The sequence below is a fragment of the Mauremys reevesii genome, linkage group 11 (genome assembly GCF_016161935.1).
Source record: "Mauremys reevesii isolate NIE-2019 linkage group 11, ASM1616193v1, whole genome shotgun sequence".
Taxonomy (NCBI): Eukaryota; Metazoa; Chordata; order Testudines; family Geoemydidae; genus Mauremys; species Mauremys reevesii.
Window position 1 is genome coordinate 16,891,575 of NC_052633.1, and position 24,910 is coordinate 16,916,484.

General features: G+C 43.0%; 1 protein-coding gene across 8 annotated transcripts in view; it reads left to right on the top strand.

Moving 5' to 3' along the window:
* The window catches only part of DYTN (dystrotelin), a 66,325-nt gene that overhangs the window by 3,391 nt on the left and 38,024 nt on the right, over positions 1 to 24,910 (top strand). For 7 of the 8 annotated variants that reach the window (XR_005586051.1, XM_039493906.1, XM_039493905.1 and 4 more), the window contains exons 2-8: positions 2,669 to 2,726; positions 6,128 to 6,202; positions 9,908 to 10,109; positions 13,449 to 13,534; positions 18,008 to 18,096; positions 22,272 to 22,343; positions 22,697 to 22,860. Coding sequence is in view for 7 of the 8 variants with exons in the window: in XM_039493904.1 (XP_039349838.1) it covers positions 2,669 to 2,726; positions 6,128 to 6,202; positions 9,908 to 10,109; positions 13,449 to 13,534; positions 18,008 to 18,096; positions 22,272 to 22,343; positions 22,697 to 22,860 (746 nt within the window). In the remaining variant the exon portion in view is untranslated. Of the gene's footprint in view, positions 1 to 700; positions 737 to 2,668; positions 2,727 to 6,127; positions 6,203 to 9,907; positions 10,110 to 13,448; positions 13,535 to 18,007; positions 18,097 to 22,271; positions 22,344 to 22,696; positions 22,861 to 24,910 lie in introns of those variants that run through there. The other variant, XM_039493907.1, reaches the window with a different exon arrangement.

Below are 24,910 nucleotides of genomic sequence, written 5' to 3' on the forward strand. Positions count from 1 at the left end.
AGTATTACAGCTATACTTAACTTTTAGGATATGCATAAATGTTTTGGTGGATCAGGCTAAAATGTTCAACATTTTGCAGGATCAAGCCTTAACAGATTTGCATTCACCGCTTAACTTCACTGAAGTCAGTGGAACTGTTACCATTCATGTTAACACCGAGTTTGCCCCATGTACCTTTATACACAGTGTCACGTCTTGCTTTATTTTGTATACCCTTGTCAGGAAAACAAGGTAAGAGGTATTTCATGTAGCAGGCTGTGTCTATATAAGTCTACGCCTTATAAGAAAAGTGAGGGAGCCTTTAGGTAACTACACCTTTAATAACAATGTATGCCCTGATGCACTAGCATGGAACCCTGCTGTTCTGGGGTCCTACTGATTTCCCTGGGACTGCACTAGTACATCAATACACACCTCTGCCCCAATCCTAGGAGGACTTCAGTAAGCAAAGTTATACACCTGCTTAAGTACTTTGAGAATTGGGGCTATCAGAGCTAATGGAGAATCAGGCCTGTCATAAATAAACAGATCAGGGTTAAGGTCTCTTTTACCTGTAAAGGGTTAACATGCAGTACCTGATGACCACCTGACCAGAGGACCAATCAGAGACAAGATTTTTTCAAATCTCTGTGGAGGGAAGCCTTTGTCTGTGTTCTTTGTTAGAGAGCTCTTTTTGGATCTAAGAGAGGACAGTCATGTCTCCAAGTTCTCCTGGAGTAGTTTCTACTATTTAATAGTGAGTATTAAATTAGAAAGGCGAATTAGTCTTATAATTTGATTTCTACATTTGCAATTGTGTGTTTTGCTAAAGGAAATTCTTTATTCCTGTTTGCTGTTACTTTGCTTTCACTGAGAAAGAAAGGGGGAGGGGGGAATTCTCTCCAGAGATTGATAAGTTTAGACCCTGTATGGTTCTATCTTGGATTACAGAGACAAGTTACTTTCTTTTTATTCTTTAATAAATTCTTTTCTTTTCTATTAAGGACTTGTTTGGTCTTTCCTTGGGTGGATTCTCAGGGAAAGAGAAGGGGGAGGTATCCCTCTGTAGTTAGATCCCGGTATCTCTCCTAGGAAAAGGGAGGGGGGAGGAAGCAGGGGGAATGGTTTATTTCTCCTGGGTGTAAGAACTCCATGGATTTGGGGCTCTTGGAATCCCCTAGGATTTTGGGGAAGGACTGTGTCTCAATCCACATATCTGATTGAGTGGTGGCAGCTTTACTAGATCTAAACCAGGATTTTAGTTTAGAGGGAAACCAAGTCAGGTCCCCACATTGGAGCCCAACAGTTCCAAGTGGGGGTGAGACCGTGTCTCAATCCACATATCTGATTGAGTGGTGGCAGCTTTACTAGATCTAAACTAGGATTTTAGTTTAGAGGGAAACCAAGTCAGGTCCCCACATTGGAGCCCAACAGTTCCAAGTGGGGGTGAGACCCTATGACAAGGCCCATAAACTGTAATAAGGAAGAAAGTAATGGAATAAGGAGAATTTTTAAAAAGTGATATTCCTTTCAAAGCAAGAGTTTTGAAAGACTCTATAAATGAAGAAACAAAAGTAACTGTAGGTTCCTCTATTTAAAATATTAATATGGGAGTAAGATTGGGACCCAGAGTCACAGCTTTCACACAATAAAATGGTAATCAATACATCTATAATAGACATAATTTTTCAGACCCACTAATAACTATAGGTCATTGAATTTCTATGCTGTGGAATTGGCATATGTATTATCATGTTTATTTGATAAGTAGCAGTCAATGGCTATGAATATGATGCAAGTTTGGGTAAGTTCAGCTTTAATGTCATATGTATTATTAATGTGTCAGATCATTTCCAAATCTGACTAGGTTACTAATTTCTTGTTCAATTGAACATCAAGAATTTTCACTAAGCCATACATAATGCTTTTGGAACCTCATAACTGTTCCATTATGCCCTATGTTACTAAAGGTGAGTGCATAACTAGAAGATGAACGTCTCAGGAATGTTGACAGCAGCTAATAACAGAATTTAACTGATTGCATTTCTGACATGTAAGCTGAGAGCAGGGCTTGAAGTCTCCACTGTTCTCAGTGGTATAAGGACTTCTATTTTCCAGAGCAGAGGTGGGTTACAGAGGTGTATGTTTTCCATTCTACCTTTCCATATTCACCTCTGAAAAGAAATAATAGCACCTTAGTTGAAGAATCTTACTCCACTTGGAACAGTCTAAAAAGTTGAATTATTAAAGCAAGTGCATTTACTAAGTGGCTAGCAGACATCAAAACATGCTTTCTTCTCTGGTATTATTTACTCTTGAGTGGGTGGTAATGTTGTACATGCACGTTGGATCACTGAATAGCAAAGGATCCCATCCTGCCGCATACCTGCATTTAAATTCCCATTGGTCCCGATTCTCCTCTCACACCAATTTACAATTATTCCTGTTTCACACTGACTGGGAGAGGGGAGTCAGGCCCATTGTCCTCAATTTAATGGAATTTATGCACATGGAACTGCAACATAAGGGAGCCCATTTTAAAGTAAAAACTTGTTTTATGTAATTTTTATTTAATTTCATCTTGTAAATATACCCAGTAAATGATGCAGATTAAGATGTCCAGTTTAAAGAGCTTGTACATATCCTGGCTGGGAGCTGGGATTTAATACCATGGTTTGTTTGGTTACAGGAAGTTCAGTGGCATCTGCCCATTCTAAGCCTCTCTGTTATGGATCCAGACCAGCAAGGTAAGTACTGTTGTCAAGTGCTTCCCACATTTCACAAGAGAATTCCCAGTGTCCAAACTAGTGAACTTAACTGGAGTTGTTCCATCTTCAGAATCTTTTTGTTATAATGCAGGAGACAAGATTGAATGCTATGGCAGATCAGCCTGTTGCTTTAGATCATGAAGCCTGGAAGAAGGATTTCCTGGTTGAGTTATTCTTACAGTACTCCCTGTATTATATGTAAAATAGTATCTGTTCTCCTATCTCATCTGCCATTCAAGTCAGTAAGATACAAAACTGCTGGATAATTAGATGTGAGGTGTAAGGAAACAAGGACAAAAATATACAGCTTAAAACAATTTCATCCTAGGACTACCTCAAGAGGTCATCTAGTCCAGTCCCTTGCACTCATGGCAGGACTAAGTATTATCTAGTCCATTCCTATCAGGTTTTTGTCTAACCTGCTCTTAAAAATCTCCAATGATGGAAATTCCACAACCTCCCTAAGCAATTTATTCCAGTGCTTAACCATCCTGACAGGAAGTTTTTCCTAATGTCCCGCCTAAACTGCCCTTGCTGCAATTTAAGACTATTGCTTCTTGTCCTATTCTCAGAGTTTAAGGAGAACAATGTTTCTCCCTTCTCTTTGTAACAAACTTGTATACTTGAAAACTGTTATGTCCCCTCTCATTAATGCAAGCTAATCAGCAAACTGTTATAAAAGTAAGAGCTTTATATCAAGGACCATCAATTACTTGGCCTATGACATTTTCATGAGTTTTAAATGTGAGGGCTAGCAGCAGCATCTTGGCCAACCTAGTCTAATTGAAGTTCAGGAGGTCCTCAGCCCAGCTTCTGCTGTAGCCCCAAACTGAATACAATGTATTAATAAACCCTTTTGTTCAGTAATAACATGGAGAGAAAGTCTACTGTAATATTGGTGCTCTGTGTGCTATTTTTCCTCTTGTTGGTTTTGATTCTCAGGCTCTAAAACCCTCCCAACTATAAATTAATGACTCCCGAGTTGTGTTTTTTTTTAAAAACCTAGTGGTCTTGGGTACAATTCACCCTGTGCAGAGAGTCAGCACAAGATCTAGCACCACTTAAGGACCATTTAAGCCTTGGACCTGCTCAAGGCCTATGCCCCAGTTAAGTTCCATGAAAGAAGTCCATATAGGGAGGATGTGGGATTCTGTGGTGCATAGGCCTCCTGCTGGTTCTCTGCATGGGTGAATTTCACTCCACTTTGAAATTAGATATTTAGTTTGTATCTTGTAAAATGTCTTCTCATCAATAATAATTCTGATTGATATGTAACTTGGGCTAATACCTTCTTTGCTTGGACACCTTGCAGATTAGTTTTGGAAATGTTAGTTGATTGGTACAGAAGGTCCTACTATATGAGCAATCGGTAACCTAATGTTTGTTAAGGATTGACTTAAAAGTAAAAAATATGGTGAATTGTTTCCAAAGCAGACCACTAGCAGATGGCTACCAGTGCCCACTGCAAGTGAGCCTGAGAATGTCAGATGATAGCATGAAATTCCCTCATCTCAGAGAATCTTATTCACGGAAGAATTTCCTGTTGTGTCACATGATACCTTACGTTCATGTTTTTTGTTCTTCTTCTTCTTCTGTAAAACTTGGGACCTGATCCAAAGCCTATTAAAATCTGTGGGAATCTTTCAATTGGTTCTAATGTGCTTTGGATCAGGCCCTTGAAGAAAAAAAATAAACTAGTACTACAAGCCAGCAAAACCAAACTCGTTTTCCATATTGCATTACTTGCTACAGTGCACTATGCTGCATAACTTCTCCAAACAGCAGGCGGCAATATAACCTGACAAAAGCAAGACTGGAAAGATGGCATAGCAGACACAGGTTTACTTCTATACCATAGGAAGCAACTGAGAACCAGCAGAGTTCATAATTTGCTGACTATTAGCATTAGACTGGTATATATGGGAGGAACCACAAATTGGTCCATTTCCACAGGAAACAAGTGGAGAGTTTTGTGACTTATTTCCACTCATTTATGCATATTTGCTGTTTATCTTCACCCTTCATCATCTGTAAGTATTTGCCTCCTATTTGAGCTGCAGGGATATATGGCTCACCAGGAGAAAGGAACAAGCTAATAAGTCCTTTGATAGCTTCTAAAGATACTGTATATAAGCATTTTTTTTAAATACAAAGTTTACATGTATGTCTGTAAAGCGCAAGGAATATTTTTGGCACCATATAAACAACAGATCAAGTCATGAAGCCCCTTACTCAGTTTCTACTCAAATGCCCATTGACTTGAATGGAGTCAAAGGAGTGAGTAGAAGTAGTAACAGCACAGGATTTAACCCAAGAACTTCAGTGAGATTGCTGACAAATTGTTTGTTTCTAACAGAGCCACAGATGTAAGACCCAAGCATTGTTCTCACAATATAAAGTACAACTGGTTGAGAAATTGTTTTTCCCTGAAAAAGACTACAAAAATTAAATTGTTTTGGTTTTCATCCATTTTCCTTCAAAGTTTTAGATTTTTGTTGAAGCCAAGTTGTTGGGGTTTTTTTTGTTTTTTTTTAAAGTCTGCAAAAGTTTCCATTTTGTTGTAAAACTACTTTCTACCAAAAAACTATTTCAGTGGACATTTTTGTCCAGCTGTAGTGTAGCGTGAGTTCTGTCATTCTGTAGTACCTCCCCAAAATGGCATCCTCCTGCCTTTTGGCTCTAATGATGGACAGGCTAGTCCCTCTAGCATTATTTATAGAGAGGGTCTAAAATAGTGATCAAACTACTAGGCTGGTCTTTCTTTGAAAGATTCACATCAGGAGAGCACTGTGTTTTTCTGTACCATGTGTACTCTATACTGTAAAAACAATACTTGGGTCCTACAGTTCTGGAACAGAAACCTATTAACTCCTCTGGGCATTGGCTCTGTTTATGGTGCAGAGTAAGGATGAGCACTGTGCATACCTTTTGCCAAGTTAATAATGAAACAATATTTCTAAAAACAGTGCCCTTTCTTTATCAATGCAGAGATGCTATTTATATAAGAGCTTGTTCAGTTACCCTCACGCCCAGCAGGGCTATAGTGTTCCATGCACTGTGCAAATTCTATGTTAAGACAAACAGCTGTGGCCCTCTTAGAATCAAACAATTTTTCAGCTTTAATGCTTCACCTTGACTATCTCATTGAAGTTCTTGGGTTAAATCTTGTCTCCTTAGTCAGTTTTTAGTCACTAATTGTAATTGAGTCCAGACTGGGATCCGGTGTGAACTGGACAGTTTGAGAAACCCTGGTCTCAGGGGTCAGGTCTTTGAAGATTCCTTTAATGTTTTTTCATGTTCTCTTAAGTGTTCCACCATCCCTTCCCTTCATACCATAGATTATTTTCTACTAGTTAATTTATATTTGTTTTCCTTTACAGAAGCTCTAAATGACATTCAGAATTCTGTCTATAGAACAGCCCTGAAACTACGCTCAGTGCAAACCCTGTGCCAGTGTAAGTAGCTCCCTGTGGGAGGCGAAGCTGGAAGAGTGCTGGCTCCAAGTTGCAATCATAAATAATAATACTTGCTCTTCTCTAATGCTTTCCATCTGATGATTTCAAAGATTATCAACGTTAATGAATTAAGAAATAATACTTCATACATTTATTATCTTCCTTTGAGATTCTCAGTCGAAAGACACTAAATATCATTATTCCCATTTTACTGATTGAGAAACTGAAGCTCAAAGGGGTGAAATGTCTTGCCCAAAATGACAGTTTAATCAGTTAGCTGGGAGTAGAGCTCAGATTCTACCTGTTCTAACAACTACATGATTTCCCAGAGCCTCACAACACAGATGTGACATGGATAAGTATCATTATCTCCATTTGTATTACAAAATAAGTACATACAGAACGGCTCAAAGTATTTTCAACAGCAAAAAAAAAAGTGGGGTTTCACTTGAAACAAGATTTTCTGTAGAAAATCTTGATTTGATTAAACGTTTTGTTTGAAAAAATTTCAAAAGGAATGAGAAGATTGAAAATTTCTTTTAAAACAGCAGGAAAATACCTATTTTCTCTCACTTTTTTCCTTCTCTATTGGAAAAGCTAAAAATAAACATTTATTTTTTTTCCAATGTAGAATAAAAAAAATGAGTAAAAGAAAGTGGAGAAAAATCAAAACCTTTTTCCTTTCACCCTCCCACGGGATTGGGGCTCCAACTCTGCAAACTACAATGTCACCCCCTATGCTAAACCAGATGGTAACATAACCCCAAATACACTGGCAAGTACTGTGTGTGGAAAGGGGGTAAGAGGCTGGTCACTCAGTAGCTACTTAGCACAGAGCATCGTAATCATCTCAGCTCTCTAATGGAAAGAGTGGTGAAGGTTGAGGAGCACAGTCTGTGCTATTACAGAAAAAGCAGATCTGCTAAAATGGCCGTAGTGGATAGTTCACTGCACCCCTGAAATTCAAAAAAACTCTCCCTTTAATAGATCTTTGTAAACAGTTCTACTCACTGCTTTAGCATGACACTGCAGGAATCTTTGCCTCTGACTGCCCCTGTTGACCACCAATTTGGTCCTATGGTGGATCATTTCGGTCCACAACTTGCCCTCTAAGTCACATTTAGTCCAGATATCTTCTGGAGTAACAGAAGGCCAGCTAGAAGTCCACATGTCCCAACAAGAGATCCTTTCAGCCCACTGGGGCTACTCCTAAATCCATCATCTGGGCTCAATCCTGAGCCCCACTCTGGAGTCAATAGTCTTTGTGATGGAGTTTTTACATCCTTTTCCCAGCTGGTAGGGGAACCCCAATTTCTTCCCCTTCCTCCACTGTGGTTTCCAGCCCAGTGACCTTTTGTTGAGCAGCTAGGTTTTCTCCTTTAGATCTGTTTCCCCAGGCCACTTCTTACCTCCACGTCCTAATAGCTTATGGATAATACAGCCTCTCCTCTGGCTCCGAAGCTTCTCCCAAGGTACACCCAGTTCTTTGTTCCTACCCTGGAATACCAACCCACAAGGCTGCCTCCCTGGACCTTTTTCCTTTTCCAGCTCCTAATTCAGGACTAATTCTGTCTCCAGGGCCCTGCTCAGTCTGTCTTCACCAGGCCCTTCCCAGAGATCAAGAACTCCCCTTTCTCCTGGACTTCCTCCGGTATCTGTTCTCTCCCTTCTCTAGGTAGTCTCCCTGACCCTTCCAAAGCTGGGATCACTAATTGTAATGGAGTTCAGATCACTATCCGCTTGGGGTTAACTGCTAAATCATAGGCTAGATTGAATCCAGCTCACCTTAGAGGGCTGGCCAGCCTGAGACAGTAGAGCTTTTAAAAAAGTGTTTGCAAGATCAGCAATCTTTGCATTGTTATTACAATATATTACATTGCTAACAGCGTAAAAGTTGCCAGCAATTATGGAACTCCATATATGTTATTAATTGTCAAAATCTGATGTGTTGCTTAGGAATGGATTTATTGGAAATAAACATAGATCATCAAAAATGAATGGGTGATTTGCAAACAGTATTATTAATGCTATTAACATTAACAACAACAAAATAAATTAGACTATAAAGGATCTATTCAGCACTGCTTATCCAGGCAAAATTCTCACTGAAGTCAGTGGGACTTTTGTCTTAGTAAGGTGGTACTGAGTAGAGTTCTGGACATTTATTTTGCTCTCTAATTCTGGATGCAAGCTTAACATTGAGTGGAAGCATATGGAATTGGTTGTCTTTGTGTCACTTTCAGTGAGGTGAATGCCCCAGTATCCTCACTTGAAACAGACTGTTCCTGAGGAGGTACAAAAATAGCAGTCATTGCCTTTAAGGCAAAAGGCAGCATGGAGAGGAAGATTAGCCTTGTGTTATGGCACTAGCCTGGGCTACAGGAAATCTGGGTTCAGTTCCTAGTTCTGTCACAGACTTTCTGTGTCTTGGTGAGCCATTGGGGGGGCTTCAAAATACTTAAGTCACTTGAAAATCAATAGACCCTCTGTTCCTAAACCGCTTAGGTGTTTTCAAAATCCCAACCTTAATCTCTCTGTGTCTCAGTTCCCTTTTCCTAAGAGGGGGATGATGATACTTTTTTTCCTCACATCCCTTATCCATCTAGATTGTGAACTCTTAGCAGCAAGGACTGTCTCACAGTATGCATGTACTATACCTGGCACTATGGGGCCCTGATCTCAGCTGGAGCCCATTGCATCTACTGTAGTAATAAATAATAAAACCAAATTAAGGCTTGGATTTAGTAAAGTAAAATATCCCATAAATATCTTTATAGGGGGACAGACTAGACTATCACAGGGGCCCTTTGGGCCTTATAATCTATGAAAAAAATCCTTTTCAGACTCTGGAGCATATGTAAAAGTTGTCACAGAATCATGACTTTCTAGATGATTTCAGATCATATGTCCAGTTGGTTCAGTGGATGTTCCCATTTTGGAATCTATTCTCTGATCAATGTGCATGCAGGGCATGCTCACATTAATGGTCTCAGTTGTTGCGTGAACTCCAAGGATATACTCCTGCTGTTCACTTTGGTTTTGTTCATCTCGTCTCCCTTTCCAGTCACTTTCCATGCACTTTTTCCTCTACTTGGATACAGTTAGTTCTATGCTCTGGCTTATGGTCTTTTGGATGTGATCTTAAAAAAATCAGAGTTCTGTCTGCACTCTCTGGACATTAACTACCCCATGGCACTTTTTTATAATAGGGCGGTTACCCCGGTGTTCTTGGCCAAACCATTTCCCACGCTCTTTCATTCTAGTGGACATTGTATGGAAACCTACAGTGAAGGGCAAGGAAACCTGAAGTCCCACTTAAGCCTTATTTTGAGGTTGTAAGTGGTGCATAGGCTTTGTGTTATCTCTCTGCACAGGGGTGAATTGCATCCCACATACAAAAGTTACATGTACAGTTTGGATAAACAATTGCTCCTGCACTTTTCCTGTATCACCATTTTAAAATCAGGCCCATGAACGCTCAATTGATCTTTTCCTTCTTTGGACTTTCAGAAAATTAGCTGAATGTGAAAATCCAGCACAAGAGCCCTTGCAGGGTATTTCCCCATTCAGTTTTATGCCTAGTATTGTAAGAAGCTTTGCTTTCCAGACAGGTTTTAGTTATGTATTTTCAATTAAGAAATGTTCTGCCTCCACTTACAATAAAGATATAGGGATTGATTAATTTCTCCCATTGTTTTCCCACAGTGGGTTTGACTGATGTCTCCCTGATTCAGCACATCCTGCCGAGGCACCAGTGTCAGAGGGAAAAGCAGAGCTCCCTGACAACACAGCAGCTATCGCAGTTGCTGAAGGAGCTATTCCAGAATGCCAGATTAGATAAACCAGGCCAGGTAGATCCACAAGCCCCTGAGCTCACCCAGAACCTGCTAACTGCCATATATGACAGGTGAGAGCAAGTGCACCAGTGACTTCATCATCACTATAGTAACACCCATTTCCATCCCCTCCTGCTTTTACATGCCATTTCAGTGAGAAAGTACCCCCCCACCCCCCCGCTCAGAAGGCGTGTGTTAGTTAAATTATACATAGTCAGAGGGGTTCATCTTCAGATCTGGATTAAGTTTAGGCTAAGTTTGAGGTTCAGGTCAAAGCTCAAATCAGGGCTAAGGTTCAGGTTAGACAGCACCAAAATCTTGCAGACTTGTTCTCATGAGTGTTCAGGCCAACTTGGAAATCTCACAAACTATGCTGCTTTTGCAAAATTTATGCCATTTTGAATCAACTCCATTGATGGCAATCTCAGCCAAGGGGCTAGGGACCAAAAGTGCAGGGAAGGTGATTTACCTCTTCAACCTTAGAAGCAGTGCTTCCAGGTGAGGGTTGAGGCATGTTGGCAGAGCAGTGCAGGCAGGGACGGCTCTAGCCCTTTCGCCGCCCCAAGCATGGCGGCACGCAGCGGGGGGCGCTCTGCCGGTCACCGGTCTCGCGGCTCCGGTGGACCTCCCGCAGGCTTGCCTGCGGATGCTCCACCGAAGCCACGGGACCAGTGGACCCTCCGCAGGCACACCTGTGGGAGGTCCACCGGAGCTGCCTCCCAGCGACCGGCAGAGCGCCCCCAGCGGCATGCCGCCCCAAGCATGCGCTTGGCGTGCTGGGGCCTGGAGCCACCCCTGAGTGCAGGGAAGCTTGCACGATGGCTTCTCATTCTGCAGCTATTCAGTCTGATAGAATAATTCAGTCTCCAGATCTGGTGAGCTTCACCCACCAATCCCAGTTATCAAATAGAATGAGCACTAAGTTCACAAACAACAACAACAAAAATGGGAAATATACAAGTGGCTTTTGTTGGTAAAAACAAGACCTGGAGAAGCTTTGTTGTTGTGTGAACAACCTCACTCATGCTACAAAAGAGCAGTAATTATGTACAACAATGGTTGAATCTATGGTAGCTTTCCATGCCCTGAAAAAATATAGTGGTAGGTTACATGGCATGAACTGTGAATGCTCTGTGCAGCTCTGACCTGAGAAACCAAGGGATAGTGAATTGGAAAGGTGTATGAACCTTATTTGCTGTTGAACAATGCAGAGGATAAACCCCATCACTGAAAAGAAATGCCCAAACTGTAGGTTGACAAGCAGAGAGACTGTGTGCTGACAGCAGCGGCCCATTAGGCAGTGAAAGGGTAGTTCTGACAGCTAGGTTTTTGCTAACAAGGAAACCACAAAGATGAACTAGCTTTAATCATGGTGGGAAATTTTTGCAAAATTTCACTAGTGAACACAAGACTTTTCACACAGTTTTGCCAAAATTCATTTGAACCCTACTCAGTTGTTCAGTTTGACCCCTTGCTAACACCTGCATTACTATCCATCATCCTCCAGTTTAAAAAGTTTGTCATCCATTCATAAGCAGAATCAATCAGGAACAAAAGAAAAAAGTTAAGTTGATTGTTTAATTTATTCACAATGGACGGAACTTACCCCGCACCAAGAGCCAGAACAAAACCTATGTACCACTTAAGCCCTCCAAAGCAGAACTTAAGTGATTCATTGTACTTTTACAATCCCCCTTGAATTTCCCATAATGAATAAGTTGATCTGCTCTTTGCAATTCCATGTGATAAACAGCTTACAGAAATCACTTGAAGGTTAAATATAAATTAGTGCATTTTAGAACAAAACAAGAAATATCAGGAGTATTTTCTAAGCTTCATACTCTAAGTACATACAACCCAAAGGAAATTGCATAGAAGAATCTCCACTACAGGACTGACTTGGTCCCTTTTTGCAAGCCATTTTCTGTCTTCCCAAGGCCGGGCATCATTGTCCTTTTGCTGGATATTTGATTTTGCCAGTGACTTTCTTGCCATGCATGCACTGTAGGAAAAGCTTCACATGTCATTTTGTTTTCTTCCAGTGATCGTTTTACTTCCATCTATCGTTTTTTCCACTATCTGAAACTAAAACATTTTTTCCTAAGTGGGACACACCAGAACCTTTTGTGTATCCATGTGTTAGTTTACTTGTATGCCTGCTGAGAATATCACAAAGGCTTTTCTGTGGACAGTAGGAGTCCAAGCGTGATTTCACTGGTATCTTTTCTGCACATTTCATCAGAGAGCAGTGTCTGGTGAACATTCTGTTTACGTCTTCACCTTTTTCCCAGCTGATTGATCTTAGTTTGGGCTTAGTGCACTGCTGGTGACTCAGCCCATTAGTCCATTCAGTTTAAGTGAATTTCTGATCATCTGTAGTTTCCTTTCCAGTAGTACAGCACAATTTTATTCTTCCCTTTAAACCTCTTGCCACTGATGTTCTGAAGAAAATGGTAAGTTTCCAAGTGTAGAAACCCTTGTTTGACTGAAACTCCCACCAAGGTATACATTACTGCTATATCTCAATCCTTCCCATAATAAAATAAGATTTATGGATACTTCTGCAGATGATTTTGATGCACCATAGTAATTAAAATTCTTTAAAGTGCTTCCCTATCCTAAAAAGTGACTCTGCTAAAATAGCATTGCAGTGTTCCACATCTATGGTCTCTCAGCTTCCAAATCAAATCTTCCCTGTTTTCAGGTTTAAAAAAAAATTATTAACTGTCCACCTTGCAAACTGCAGTTGATCTGAAAGTTAAGCTGGGTCCTTTCTGGCCTGCACTTCAACAGTTAGAGCTTAGGCCCTGATCCCACCTATCTGTAAGCCTATCAAGAGTCCCAATGAAGTCAGTAGGGATCTGCTCAGTCACTGGGATCTGCCCACACAGAGCCCCCAGCTAGACTGGGGACCAAGTTAATTCTTTTGTTGATACATAAGATATAGTAGAACTCAGCTTTCTCTCCCACAGCTGTACTGGCTCCACAGGAGTCAGAGACAGTAAAAACTTAGGGAGGGAGTTCGGTGACAAAGCAGATCAGAAACAGGTCTATTGAGTAAGAAAATGCCATTTTATAGGGTACCTTTCAGAACAAAATCACATTTTAACACAGTGTTTCAGATGGGACATAATCTTGTTACAGTTTGTGATATAACAGTGTAAAATCCAAGGCTAAAATCCACTTAGATTGTAATCTTTTTGTGTTTGTACAGAGCCTGGCACAGTGGAGCTCTGGTCCATGACAGTGGCTCCTAAGCACTACCCAATACAAAAATAAATAATATATCAAAGCACGTACATATAAAAGGACCTGGATTCTTATGAGGTTGTCTTCCAATATAACAATGTTTTTTGCACTAGTAGCTTTAGCTTTCACATTCCTAGCTTTATTTTTTTATCTTGTTCTAGGACTGGAACAGGTTTTATCAAAGCCAGATCAGCTGCAGCTGCCTTAATTGCTCTCTCAGGAGACAGTCTGCTTACTAAATACAAAGGTGGGGAAAACAGACCTTTCCACACTACTTAAGGTGCTATGTACTGAGTGTTGACCAAATCTCCAATCTATTTTATTTCTACACAAAAAGAAAATGGGGTCCAAGTGTGCACAAATGTAAGTACATGGGACCAAAATTTGTGGCTTTATTGTAGGAAAAAAGGTTGATGCAGAAGAGTAATATCCATCCGTGAGTGATTATTATATAGTACCCTTTGTGTAAGCATCTCAGAACAAGTCTCAAGCCTGGTTCGATTTTAATGGCTAAAGGAGTTTAAATATACCGATTTTAGATCTAGGACCACTCTTATATCGATTATAATGGTTAATATCGATTTAATTTAATTTACGGCATTATCGTTTAATAACATATCTCGAGAGGTTAGTGGCCGGAATGCCGCACCTGTCGGAGCTATCCCACAGTGTGATTTATCACTGGACAGCACACTCAACTCTCCACCACACTGACAGTAGACAGGAAAACCCGCAAGCTGGACTGGCTTCATTTCAAAAGCCGACAGCTTGCAGCTCAACTCATTGAGTGACCATGCCTGGCAGAGATCATCACAGCACATCAGCATCTCCTCACTCACAAGAAAGAGCCCCAGCATGGAAAGGGCAAGGGATAATCAAAATGAGCGCCATGGGAGGGGCTGGATCTGAATGCTAATGGGGAGTAATCAATTATGATACATGAAAAAATGAAATGAAAAGATGAAAAGAAAAAGAATTTAAAAGGCAACAGAATAGAAGATTGACAGCATTTCTAAAAGTAAAGCAAACAGTGCAGAAAGGGACAGGAAAACCAGCAAAGCAAAAGAAAGCGCCAAAAGACAAGAAAAGGAAGAAAAAAAGCTGCATGCTGCATGCTGCTGCGCGAAAAAGCTGCCGGGGTTGTGCTGGGCTGACTGCAGTGGGGTTGCAACCAAAACGCATGGCTGAGGTGGGGTGGAGGAATGGGGAGCATGAATGAAGAGGGAGAAAGGAGAAGAAAGCAGCAGAGAGCAGAAGAGAAGAAGACCCCAGCAGCATGGAAGCACCCCTGCACCCTGACCCCCAGCAGCCCTCCCCTCCCCTCCAGCTGGACTATTGAGAAGAGCCTTGCCTGGAGCAAAGCCTGTGCAGACCCCTTTGCTGAAGAGCAGTTGTTTTTTGCCCTTTTTTAATTTTTGAAATGCCCTGTTTTTAATGATTGATTTCGCCTGCAGTATTTGGGATTGGGTTGAGGGCAGGCTTAGTTAAGTAGGAAAGTTTGGAAAAGTGTCAGGGGATTGAGAGGAAGCCTAGGAGACTCCTCTTTGAAGGAAAGGCACAGGGCTTGTAGGAGTAGTTAAGCCTTTGCAGAAGGCATGTTCTGGCCATGTAGTGCATGCCCACTGTATGCAGGTATCTTACCATGCCATGCATGTAGCAAGCAATCAGGTATCATTCATCTGGCAAAGCATCGCATAGCATCCTGGCGTATCCTCAGCATTCAAGAAGCATTTCTCATATCCTTGTGTTTATATCATCAAAGTGTGATCAAATGGGATTTTTTAGTTAAAAATCAGGGATTTAAAAGCAGGGGTGGCCATTTTTCTACTGGGTAGCTGCCGGGCAGGGGAGGGGAAATGGGATGCGGTTTTCAGTTTGGGGGGAATGGAGGAAATGCAAGAGGGAGAAGGCTGGGAAGGCCGATGGGAGGGGAGGGTCAATGCTAAGCAGGAGGTGGGGGGGGGGAGAGGGCAGGGTTGTTGGGGAGCTGGGGTGAAGGACACTGTGGGACAGTGGAGGGGGCAACACACTGATGGAGTGCCTTGTGACTGCTGTGAAGATCTGTCTGTGCAGTCCTGATTAAGATCTGTGACATGTAAGAAAGATAAAATGTGCCTGTGTAAAGGAAATATAAATGTTGGTGTGAAGGTGCTTATAATTCACTGTAGTATTCATTGTTTTGTGTTGAAAGAGTATAGTATAATAATCTGTCTGTAAAATGTATCTTTCTTCTTATCTATCCCTCAAGCAAAAATAAGTTTTCTGAAAGCCTCCCTCAAAAAGAGAGCGAGAGATGAGAGAAAAGAAGAGATTATGAGATAGATGAAAGAATGAGAGTTTCTGGAATGAAAAGGCGTGGGAATATGTGGTGAAGGAAAGAGTGGAAAGAGTTAGGAGGAAGGACAGGAGGGATGAGGGTGGAGGGGAGGAGGGAGATGAGAGAGGGCAGGAGGGAGGAGAGAGATGAGAGGAAAAAGAGGGGGCAGGAAGAGGAGCAGGCGCGGTGTGGGGAGGCTGTGGCTGGATGGGATGCTGGGCGGGCTTGGAGCGAATGCTGGCGCTCTGCTCCCGCAGTGGCAGGGCAGGCAGCAAGGGCAGGATCACAGAGTGCCGCTGCAGCCCCCCCCACCCCCACCCCTCACCATGTTCCTTAGCCTCCCCACCCAGACGCAGGGACGCCCGGGACCACCCCCCCACCCCCCCACCCCCAGCCTCAACCACAGCCCATGATGCCGGATGCTTTTTTTTTTTTTTTTCTCCCCTCCCTCTCCTCCCCTCCTCCCTCTCACCCACCACTCTCCTTTTCTCTATATTTTTATAATTAAAAAATAAAATTTAATTTTTTTTAAATGACAAATAATTTATTTAAGGAGGGGGGGGGAGGGGAAGGGGGAAGAGGACTGAGGGGGGTAGTCAATCAAGGTTTTCAACACATCAACAACACTGTACAGCAGTCTGCCATTGATGAATTGAACTGTTGAAGCTTCTTTCTGATGCGCACCTGCTCTCTTAATCTCCTGGTCTCCCTGGTGTCCTCTGGCTGGCGCAGAATCAGCGGCCAGGCCACCACCCTCAGCCCTCCCACTCTCTCCCCAAGGTCTCCCCTTACCTCTACAGAGACAGAGAGCAATATTACACAGCATACAGCATGAACATGTGAGGTCTGGAGGTCTGGAGTGGTGTCAGTAGAGTGCCAGCGAGCAAATGCACAGCCCACCACACATCACCACCATTCCACACTTGCTCAGCCTGTAATTGGAACAGATCTGACCACTGCTGTCCTGCCCTTGGCTGGCTGTGTATGGCTTCCCATGGCATCAGGTCCCCAGTCCCAGCCCAGTCCCCAAGATATCAACATCCATTTTCAACATCCCCTGAAGTGTCTGCAAGTCTGTAAGTCTGCGCACTTGCCACAAAGTCTTGCAGTAGTAGAGAATCCATCACCTCCCTGGCCATCCATCCCCCGTCCTGTTGTTGTGAAATGTGTCTTGTGAAATCCCCCAGTGCATGCAGCAGTACATTGAAAGTACTGAAAAGCCCCCGTGCCTGGTGCCCTGGTGCTGCTGGTGTAGCGGTGGATATGGGTTCCATCTATCGGGAATCCAGTTCCCCACAAGCCAGGAATCCAATGCCCCAAAGCCATCCCACCACACAACCACTTTTCCACAGCACAACCAGCTTTGGCAGTGCTGCTTGCATTGTTTTCACCCACAGCCCACTTTCCCAGTCCCACATTGATTTGATTCTCTCCGGTGATTAGCTCGTGTGCTGCCATTCCAAAGTGCTGGCACTCGCCACTCGCTTCTCTACTGTGAGGGCTGCTCTCATTGGGCTTATGGCGCTGGCAGGGCAGGGCAGGGGCAGGCACAAAACAAAATGAGTCATTCCATGCATTAAGTGGGCGCGCAGCAGGCACCAGCCAAATCACCCCACACCTGCAACACACCAGTCCCCCCAGTGGAATCTTCCCCCCGGGCCAAAATCGCCAAAAATGGATAAAATCCTGCCCACCCCCCATTATCATCAGGATCCGCGCGCCGCCGGTTTGGGATTATAATTGTGTGTCCACCCATCATCATCGTCATCGTCGCCCGGCGCTCCGCTCATCTCTTCTCTACCTCCTGGTTCGTTGGTTCAAGCATATACTGCACGCGCGGCGAGGTGTTTAAAAATTTACGACTGTATGTATGGGAGCTGAGCAGGGTCCATGCTGCTTTGCTATGCGTCTGCACACGGTTCACCAAAAAAAAGGCTAACGGTTGTCTGCCGCTGTCAGGAGGGAGGGGGAGGTGAGGCTGTACCCAGAACACCACCACCAAATGATTTTTTTGCCCCATCAGGCACTGGGGGGGGAACCGAAATGCCAAGGGGGGGGCGGGCGGTATGGGGGGGCTGGAGGGGAGCTAGTAGCTAGCTAACAGTGCAAGAAGAAAAAGACGCTTAGCTCGGACCGTGGACACCACCCACCGAATTTGTTGTTTAGTGGCCACGCGCACACCTTTTTATAAAATCTGTTTTACAAAACCGGTTTATGCAAATTCGGAATAGTCCCGTAGTGTAGACGTACCCTCAGACAAGACGATGGTAATAGCTTTCTTGATAGTGGTGTATTGATGAGACACCCAACTGTTGCCATGGCAGCTCTTGTTGGAAAGACATTGCATTGAGAATCTTCAGGCTCTGCCAGGATTGTAAAGCTGTCTTCTCTGGTCCTTTGCAGCTTTGTTTCAACTCTATGCTGACCCCAATGGGAGGGGGACCCTGATCACTCGGAGCGCCATGAGAAGCCTGCTGACAGACTTACATCAGGTGATGTCACTGCTATGCCACACATGGAATGGCTAAGTGCAGTAAAGTGGTTGTAAAAGGGCTAATTGGGTTACCCCAAATATTATGGGATGGAGCCTTGCTCCACCCTTCCCTACTTCCTATTTTGTAAGGTGGGAGGCTTTCCCTCACTCTGTTGTGCTACGGGTGAATAAAGCAGCAAGTTCCCAGCCTGCAGCACTATGAGTAGAGAGATTGTTTTGTTGAACTGAGCAGTCTCTTTACAAAACTGAAGTCATTGGGGCTCCATGTAAGCACAAGGATCTGCCATGCAGACCAGTTGTTGGAAGCAGGGCTTCAGTGTCAAATCCTGTTGTCTTCACTCAGTCAAAATTCCCATTCATATCAGTGCCTCTGCAGCTTGAGTTTTGGCTAACTTTATGGTTGCCAGATCCTGTAAGTAGTTCCAAGAGCATGGAATTGCACCTATGCAGAATCCTGTTGTTGTCAAAAGGGGTTCCAGCTGTTTGCTGGATCCAAGCCATAGCTACTGAGGATATGGCTACACTATGAAATTAGGTCGAATTTATAGAAGTCGTTTTTTTAGAAATCATTTTTATACAGTCAATTGTGCGTGTCCCCACACAAAATGCTCTAAGTGCATTAAGTCGGTGGACTGCGTCCACAGTACCGAGGCTAGCGTCGACTTCTGGAGCATTGCACTTTGGGTAGCTGTGGGTAGCTATCCCACAGTTCCCGCAGTCTGCTGCCCATTGGAATTCTGGGTTGAGATCCCAGTGCCTGATGGGGCAAAAACAGTGTCACGGGTAGTTCTGGGTACATGTCATCAGCCCTCACCCGTGAAAGCAACAGCAGACAGTTGTTTCACGCCTTTTTTCCTGGGTTACCTGAACAGACGCCATACCATGGCAAGCATGGAGCCTGGTCATCTCACTGTCACCGTATGTCTCCTGGGTGCTGGCAGACGTGGGACTGCATTGCTACACAGCAGCAGCTCATTGACTTTTGGCAGCAGATGGTGCATTACAATTGGTAGCCATCGTCGTCGTATTCCTGGGTGCTCTTTTAGCTGACCTCAGTGTGGTCGGTCAGGGGCTCCTGGGCAGACATGGGAGTGACTCAGCCAGGTCATTCCCATCTTCTGCCGAGCATCCAGGAGATGATGATGGCTAGCAGTCATACTGCACCGTCTTCTAGCGAGCAGCCAGGAGATGATGATGGCTAGCAATCGTAATGCAGTATCTTCTGCTGAGCACCCAGGAGATGACGATGGCTAGCAGTCGTACTGCACCATCTGCTGCCAGCCTAAGATGTAAAAGATAGATGGAGTGTATCAAAACAAGAAATTGACCTGATTTGTTTTGTGAAATCAATGGCCTGCTAAATCCAGGGTTTCGAGTACAATCCTTGAGGGGGCCATTCTGTGTGACAGTTGTTTGTGTTTCTCCTTGATGCAAAGCCATCCCTTTTGCTGATTTTAATTCCCTGTAAGCCATGTTGTCAGTCGCCCCTCCCTCCATCAGAGCAACGGCAGACAATTGTTTCACGCCTTTTTTCAGCCCAGACACCATAGCACTGGGTTGACGGAGCCCACTCAGATCACCGCGGCAATTATGAGCACTGTAAACACCACATGCATTATCCTGGAGTATATGCAGAACCAGAAGCTGCAAAAGCAAAACCAGCCGAGGAGGCGATGGCAGTGTGGTGATGAGAGTGATGAGGACATAGACATGGACTTCTCACAAAGTACGGGCCGGGCAATATGCCCCGGCAATGTGCACATCATGCTGATGAGCTCTGCATGAGCTCTGCATGGTCACCTATGCTGATCAGCTCGCCATGCTAGCCAAACAGGAAATTAAATTCAGAAGTTCGTGGGCCTTTTCCTGTCTACCTGGCCAGTGAATCTGAGTTGAGAGCACTGTCCAGAGCGGTCACAATGGAGCACTCTGGGATAGCTCCTGGAGGCCAATACTGTCGAACTGCATCCACACTACCCCAAATTTGACCCGGCAAGGCTGATTTCAGTGCTAATCCCCTTGTCGGAGGTGAAGTAAAGAAATCAATTTAAAGAGCCCTTTAAGTCGAAAAAAAAAAGGGCTTCGTCGTGTGGATGGGTCCAGGGTTAAATCGAGGTAACACTGCTAAATTCAACCTAAAATCTTAGTGTAGAGCAGGCCTTAGATTGTAAGCTCCTTGGGAGAAGGAGGTTTTGGGACAAATTGATAAACTAAAAAGTAATGTCACTAGGATCAGATGGTATTCACCCAAGAGTTCTGAAGGAACTCAAATGTGAAATTGCAGAACTACTAATTGTAGTCTGTAGCCTATCATTTAAATCAGCTTCTGTACCAAACAACTGGAGGATAGCTAATGTGACACACATTTTTAAAAATGGCTCCAGAGGTGATCTCGGCAATTACAGGCCAGTAAGCCTGACTTCAGTACCGGGCAAACTGGTTGAAACTATAGTAAAGAACAAAATTGTCAGACACATAGATGAATATAATTTGGGGAAGAGATTTGTTGGGGATATAGTATACTTAGATTTTCAGAAAGCTTTTGACAAGGTCCCTCACTAAAGGCTCTTAAGCAAAGTAAGCTGTCATGGGATAAGAGGGAAGGTCCTTTCGTGGATCAGTAACTGGTTAAAAGATAGGAAACAAACAAATGGTCAGGTTTCAAAATGGAGAGAGGTAAATAGTGGTGTCCCCCACAGATCTGTACTGGGACCAGTCCAATTCAGTATATTCATAAATGATCTGGAAAAAGAGGTAAACAATGAGGTGGCAAAATTTGCAAACGGTACAAAATTGCTCAAGATAGTTGAGTCCCAGGCCAACTGCGAAGAGCTACAAAAGAGTCTCTCAAAATTGGATGACAGGGTAACAAAATGGCAGATGAAATTCAATATTGATAAATGCATATTGGAAAACATAATCCCAACTATACATATGAAACAATGGGGTCTAAATTGGCTGTTATCACTCAAGAAAGAGATCTTGGAGTCATTGTGGATAGGTCTTTGAAAACATTCACTCAATGTGCAACAGCAGTCAAAAAAGCAAACATTGTTGGGAATCAGTAAGAAAGGCATAGATAATAAGACAGAAAATATCATATTGCCTCTATATAAATCCATGGTACGCCCACATCTGGAATACTGCATACAGATGTGGTTGCCCCATCTCAAAAAAGTTATGTTGGAATTGAAAAATGTTCAGAAAAGGGCAACAAAAATGATGAGGGGTATGGAACAGCTGCCATGTGAGGAGAGATTAATAAGACTGGGACTTTTCAGCTTGGAAAAGAGATGACTAAGGAGGGCTATGATAGAGGTCTATAAAATCATGACTGGTGTGGAGAAAGTAAATAAGGAAGTGTTATTTACTCCTTCTCATAACACAAGAACTAGGGGTCACCCAATGAAATTAATGGGCAGCAGGTTTAAAAGAAACAAAAGGAAGTATTTTTTCACACAATGCACAGTCAACCTGTGGAACTCCTTGCCAGAGGGTATGGTGAAGGCCAAGACTATAACAGGGTTCAAACATGAACTAGATAAGTTCATGGAGAATAGGTCCATCAATAGCTATTAGCCAGGATGGACAGAAATGGTGTCCTGACCCAGTGTGGCCATTCTTATGTTTAGGGACCTTCTTTTGGTTCTGTTTGTCCAGGGCCTAGCATAATGGGGTCTTGGTGCATGACTGGGGCTCCTATGGGGCTATGATAATACAAATAATAAACAGCAGCAGCAGACAGGCATTACTCATTGGCATGGCTCTGAGAATGGCCTTCACAAGGCTCTCAGCCAGGAGACACTATGAGGTGTGGAGGTGAAGGTGGGAGTTTTCTCACTTCACTGTGTTTAGGAAAACATGGAATAAGTCTATGCTGGGGGGAAAAAAAGTCTGTCCTACTACTGGGTTCAGTGCTTTAGCCCGACAGCACAATCTGTTGATTCATATCTAATTACTGGGACAGAGGCATCATTCTGACACATACTCAGGTTTGGAATTACACTGGTATCATGTGTCTAAATTTAAACAGTCTTTTCTCCACCATAAGAAGTAAATGGCTTTTCCTTTGACACTTCACCATCTGTGCTCTGTCACTACATCAGTATAGTCTGGTGGTGGCAACTGTCTTATCATGGGTGTTCTGAACAGCTGTCTGTCTTCCTGATGTAGATCCCAGCCATTGTGGGGGAAAGCTGTGATCTGTCTTCTGTGGAAATCGCTATTCGAAGCTGCTTCCATGGGGTGAGTAGAATTCAGATGACCTTGGGAAGTGACCATGAATGTTGCTGATTGATTGAAATTGCCAGTGTATCACATTACAGCAATTAAAAATTACCTCATTTTAAAGGACAAGCTTGCTTCCCAATTCCACATTGTAAACATCTGACACCAATAAAGAAGAATACCCAGTAAGGTACTAGCATGGACCCTACACTCATGTGGAGACCTTTTGAAGCCAGTGGTATTCTGCACGTGAGGAGGAGTCTGTGCTAGCATATCCTGATCGAGGATCAGGGCTTATAGTCTGAGGTGTGACAGAGACAATAGTTCTATTTAAATAAGTGATTGAACCAGAGACTGATATTCTTTTCCAGGTTCTGAACTCAGCAATCGGTGAAGAGAAATTCCTATCTTGGCTACGATCTGAACCTGGCCTGCTCCTGTGGCTTCCTACCTGTTACAGATTATCAGCCACTGAAATGGTTATGCATCACATTAGATGTAGCATCTGTAAGAATTTCCCCATCACTGGACTAAGGTACAACATACTTTACTATAAAGTATTATGTGTAGCGTGTAGAGATCAGCCAAGATCAGGACCCCATTGTGCTAGGCATTTTAGATGGACGTAGTGAGATATAGTTGCAGCCTCAAAGAACTTACCATATACATAGACAAGACAGATGGGGAAATAGAGACACAGAGAGGGAAAGTGATGTGCCTGAGATCACACAGCAGACCAGTGACAGATATGGGTACAAAACTCAGGTTTCCTGAGCCCTGGACCACTACCCTGGCCATTATGCAATGCTGCCTTGTAGTAAAAATTAACAGCAACATCTACTTTCTGAGCAAATGCAAGAAAAAACAAATCATCCCCAGAGGTCTCACCATCTGTAATCCTCAGAACACTACATACAGCCTCACCCACGTTGTCTCTGTAATATCCTGGGACTGACCCGGCTACAACTACACTGCATACATTGTAGCCATGGTGTCTTTTTGTTATTAAAGCTTGTTTTGCCTTCTCCGGTTGGTTAGGGTTAATAGGGTCGCCAGGGCTTGCTTAGACTGGCTGGGGCTCGGGGCCTAAGCCAAAGCCTGAGGGATTCAGCTCTGGGGGGGCGGCCTCAGATTTTGGTCCCTCCTCCTGGGGTCGTGTAGTAATTTTTCTTGTCAGAAAGGGGTTGCAGTGCCATGAAGTTTGAGAACCTCTGCTTTACATCCATGCAACTAAAAAAAAAAATACCTCAGAGTATTAAAAGAATGCTACTTGGTAGCTAGGGCCCAAAATAAAAAGCAAATGAAAAGCAAATATCAAAAGCTTAATTATAATGTAAATGTTTTCATGAAACTAGATTATGATCTGGTTTTGAATATTCTCCGGCAGTGTTTGCCTAGATCTGTCTTACAAAGCTCCTCTACAAAGACCCAACAAGCTCTGTGAGGGAACAAGGTTCTCAAGAGCTGTACAAGTATTCAAAGTCCAGCGAGTGCTACACAGGGAGCAGTCAGTTCTCCATCCTAGTCTAGCTGTAATCGAGGCCTCTAGTTTTGAGTTTGGTATCTCATACCTGGTTTAATAATAGTGGAACAGGGCTCAGGGCACTGCCTGGTTAAACTGTGTGAATAACTGCTTTTTCAGTTCAGTGGCTGAACTAAATCATTGGTGGGGGAAATTGTTTTGAGTTGACTCCATTCAAAAACAATTTTCAGCAAACCAAAAAAAAAAAGTTTTACAGTTTGGGTTAAATGAAACATTTCCTTTAGGTTGGTTTTGGTTTGGTTTGGTTTTTTTTTGGGGGGGGGGGGGAAGAGGGAGAGAAGGTCACCTTTTAAAAAATAAAATTGCCGTGAAATTCAAAACAAAGGCTTTTTGAATTGAAAAATCATAACATTTCAAAAATCTTGAAATAAAAATTCTGATTTTTTAATGAAACAATTGGACCCTAATCTCAAGAAGTTTGACGACTCAAATCTGCATTTTTAATTGAAAAAAGGTTCAGCTGAAAAGCTTCACCCTGCTCTATTGCCTGGTCTCCAGCAAGCCAGGAGTTAACTGCAGCTTGTCTTTCCCCACCTCTTGGACAGGTGCTATGGGAAGGGTGAAGGGAGGATGTCTGAGAGAAGGCAGGACTAGGCGAGATGACAGTGATGAACCCAGGACAGGGCGTTTTATTATTACACTTTTGTGGCAATGTTAACTTGCATTATTGACTTGTAAGTTTTTTCAAAGTCATAGGTCCCACTTTGCTTTGATGCCCCAGCATTCATCATGCTGGGATATTATAGCCCACAATGAACCATATATAGAGATAAACTGAAGCATGTGAAATACAAGGATACAGCAACAATACCAAAAATGGCATCATTGGCAACTATTGCTCCACTATATGAAATTCAGTGCATCAGTTTTTAGCTATAAAAATAAAGCTGTTCTAAGTATTAGAACATTGTCAGCTGATCAATTACTCATTTTGATGATGAACTCCTTGGCTCTCCCCTAGCTGTGGGAAACCATTACTACATTGATAGTATCAGAAAAGCTGGGTTTTTTGATTAACTGATTTTTCCACTGAAAAATGCCA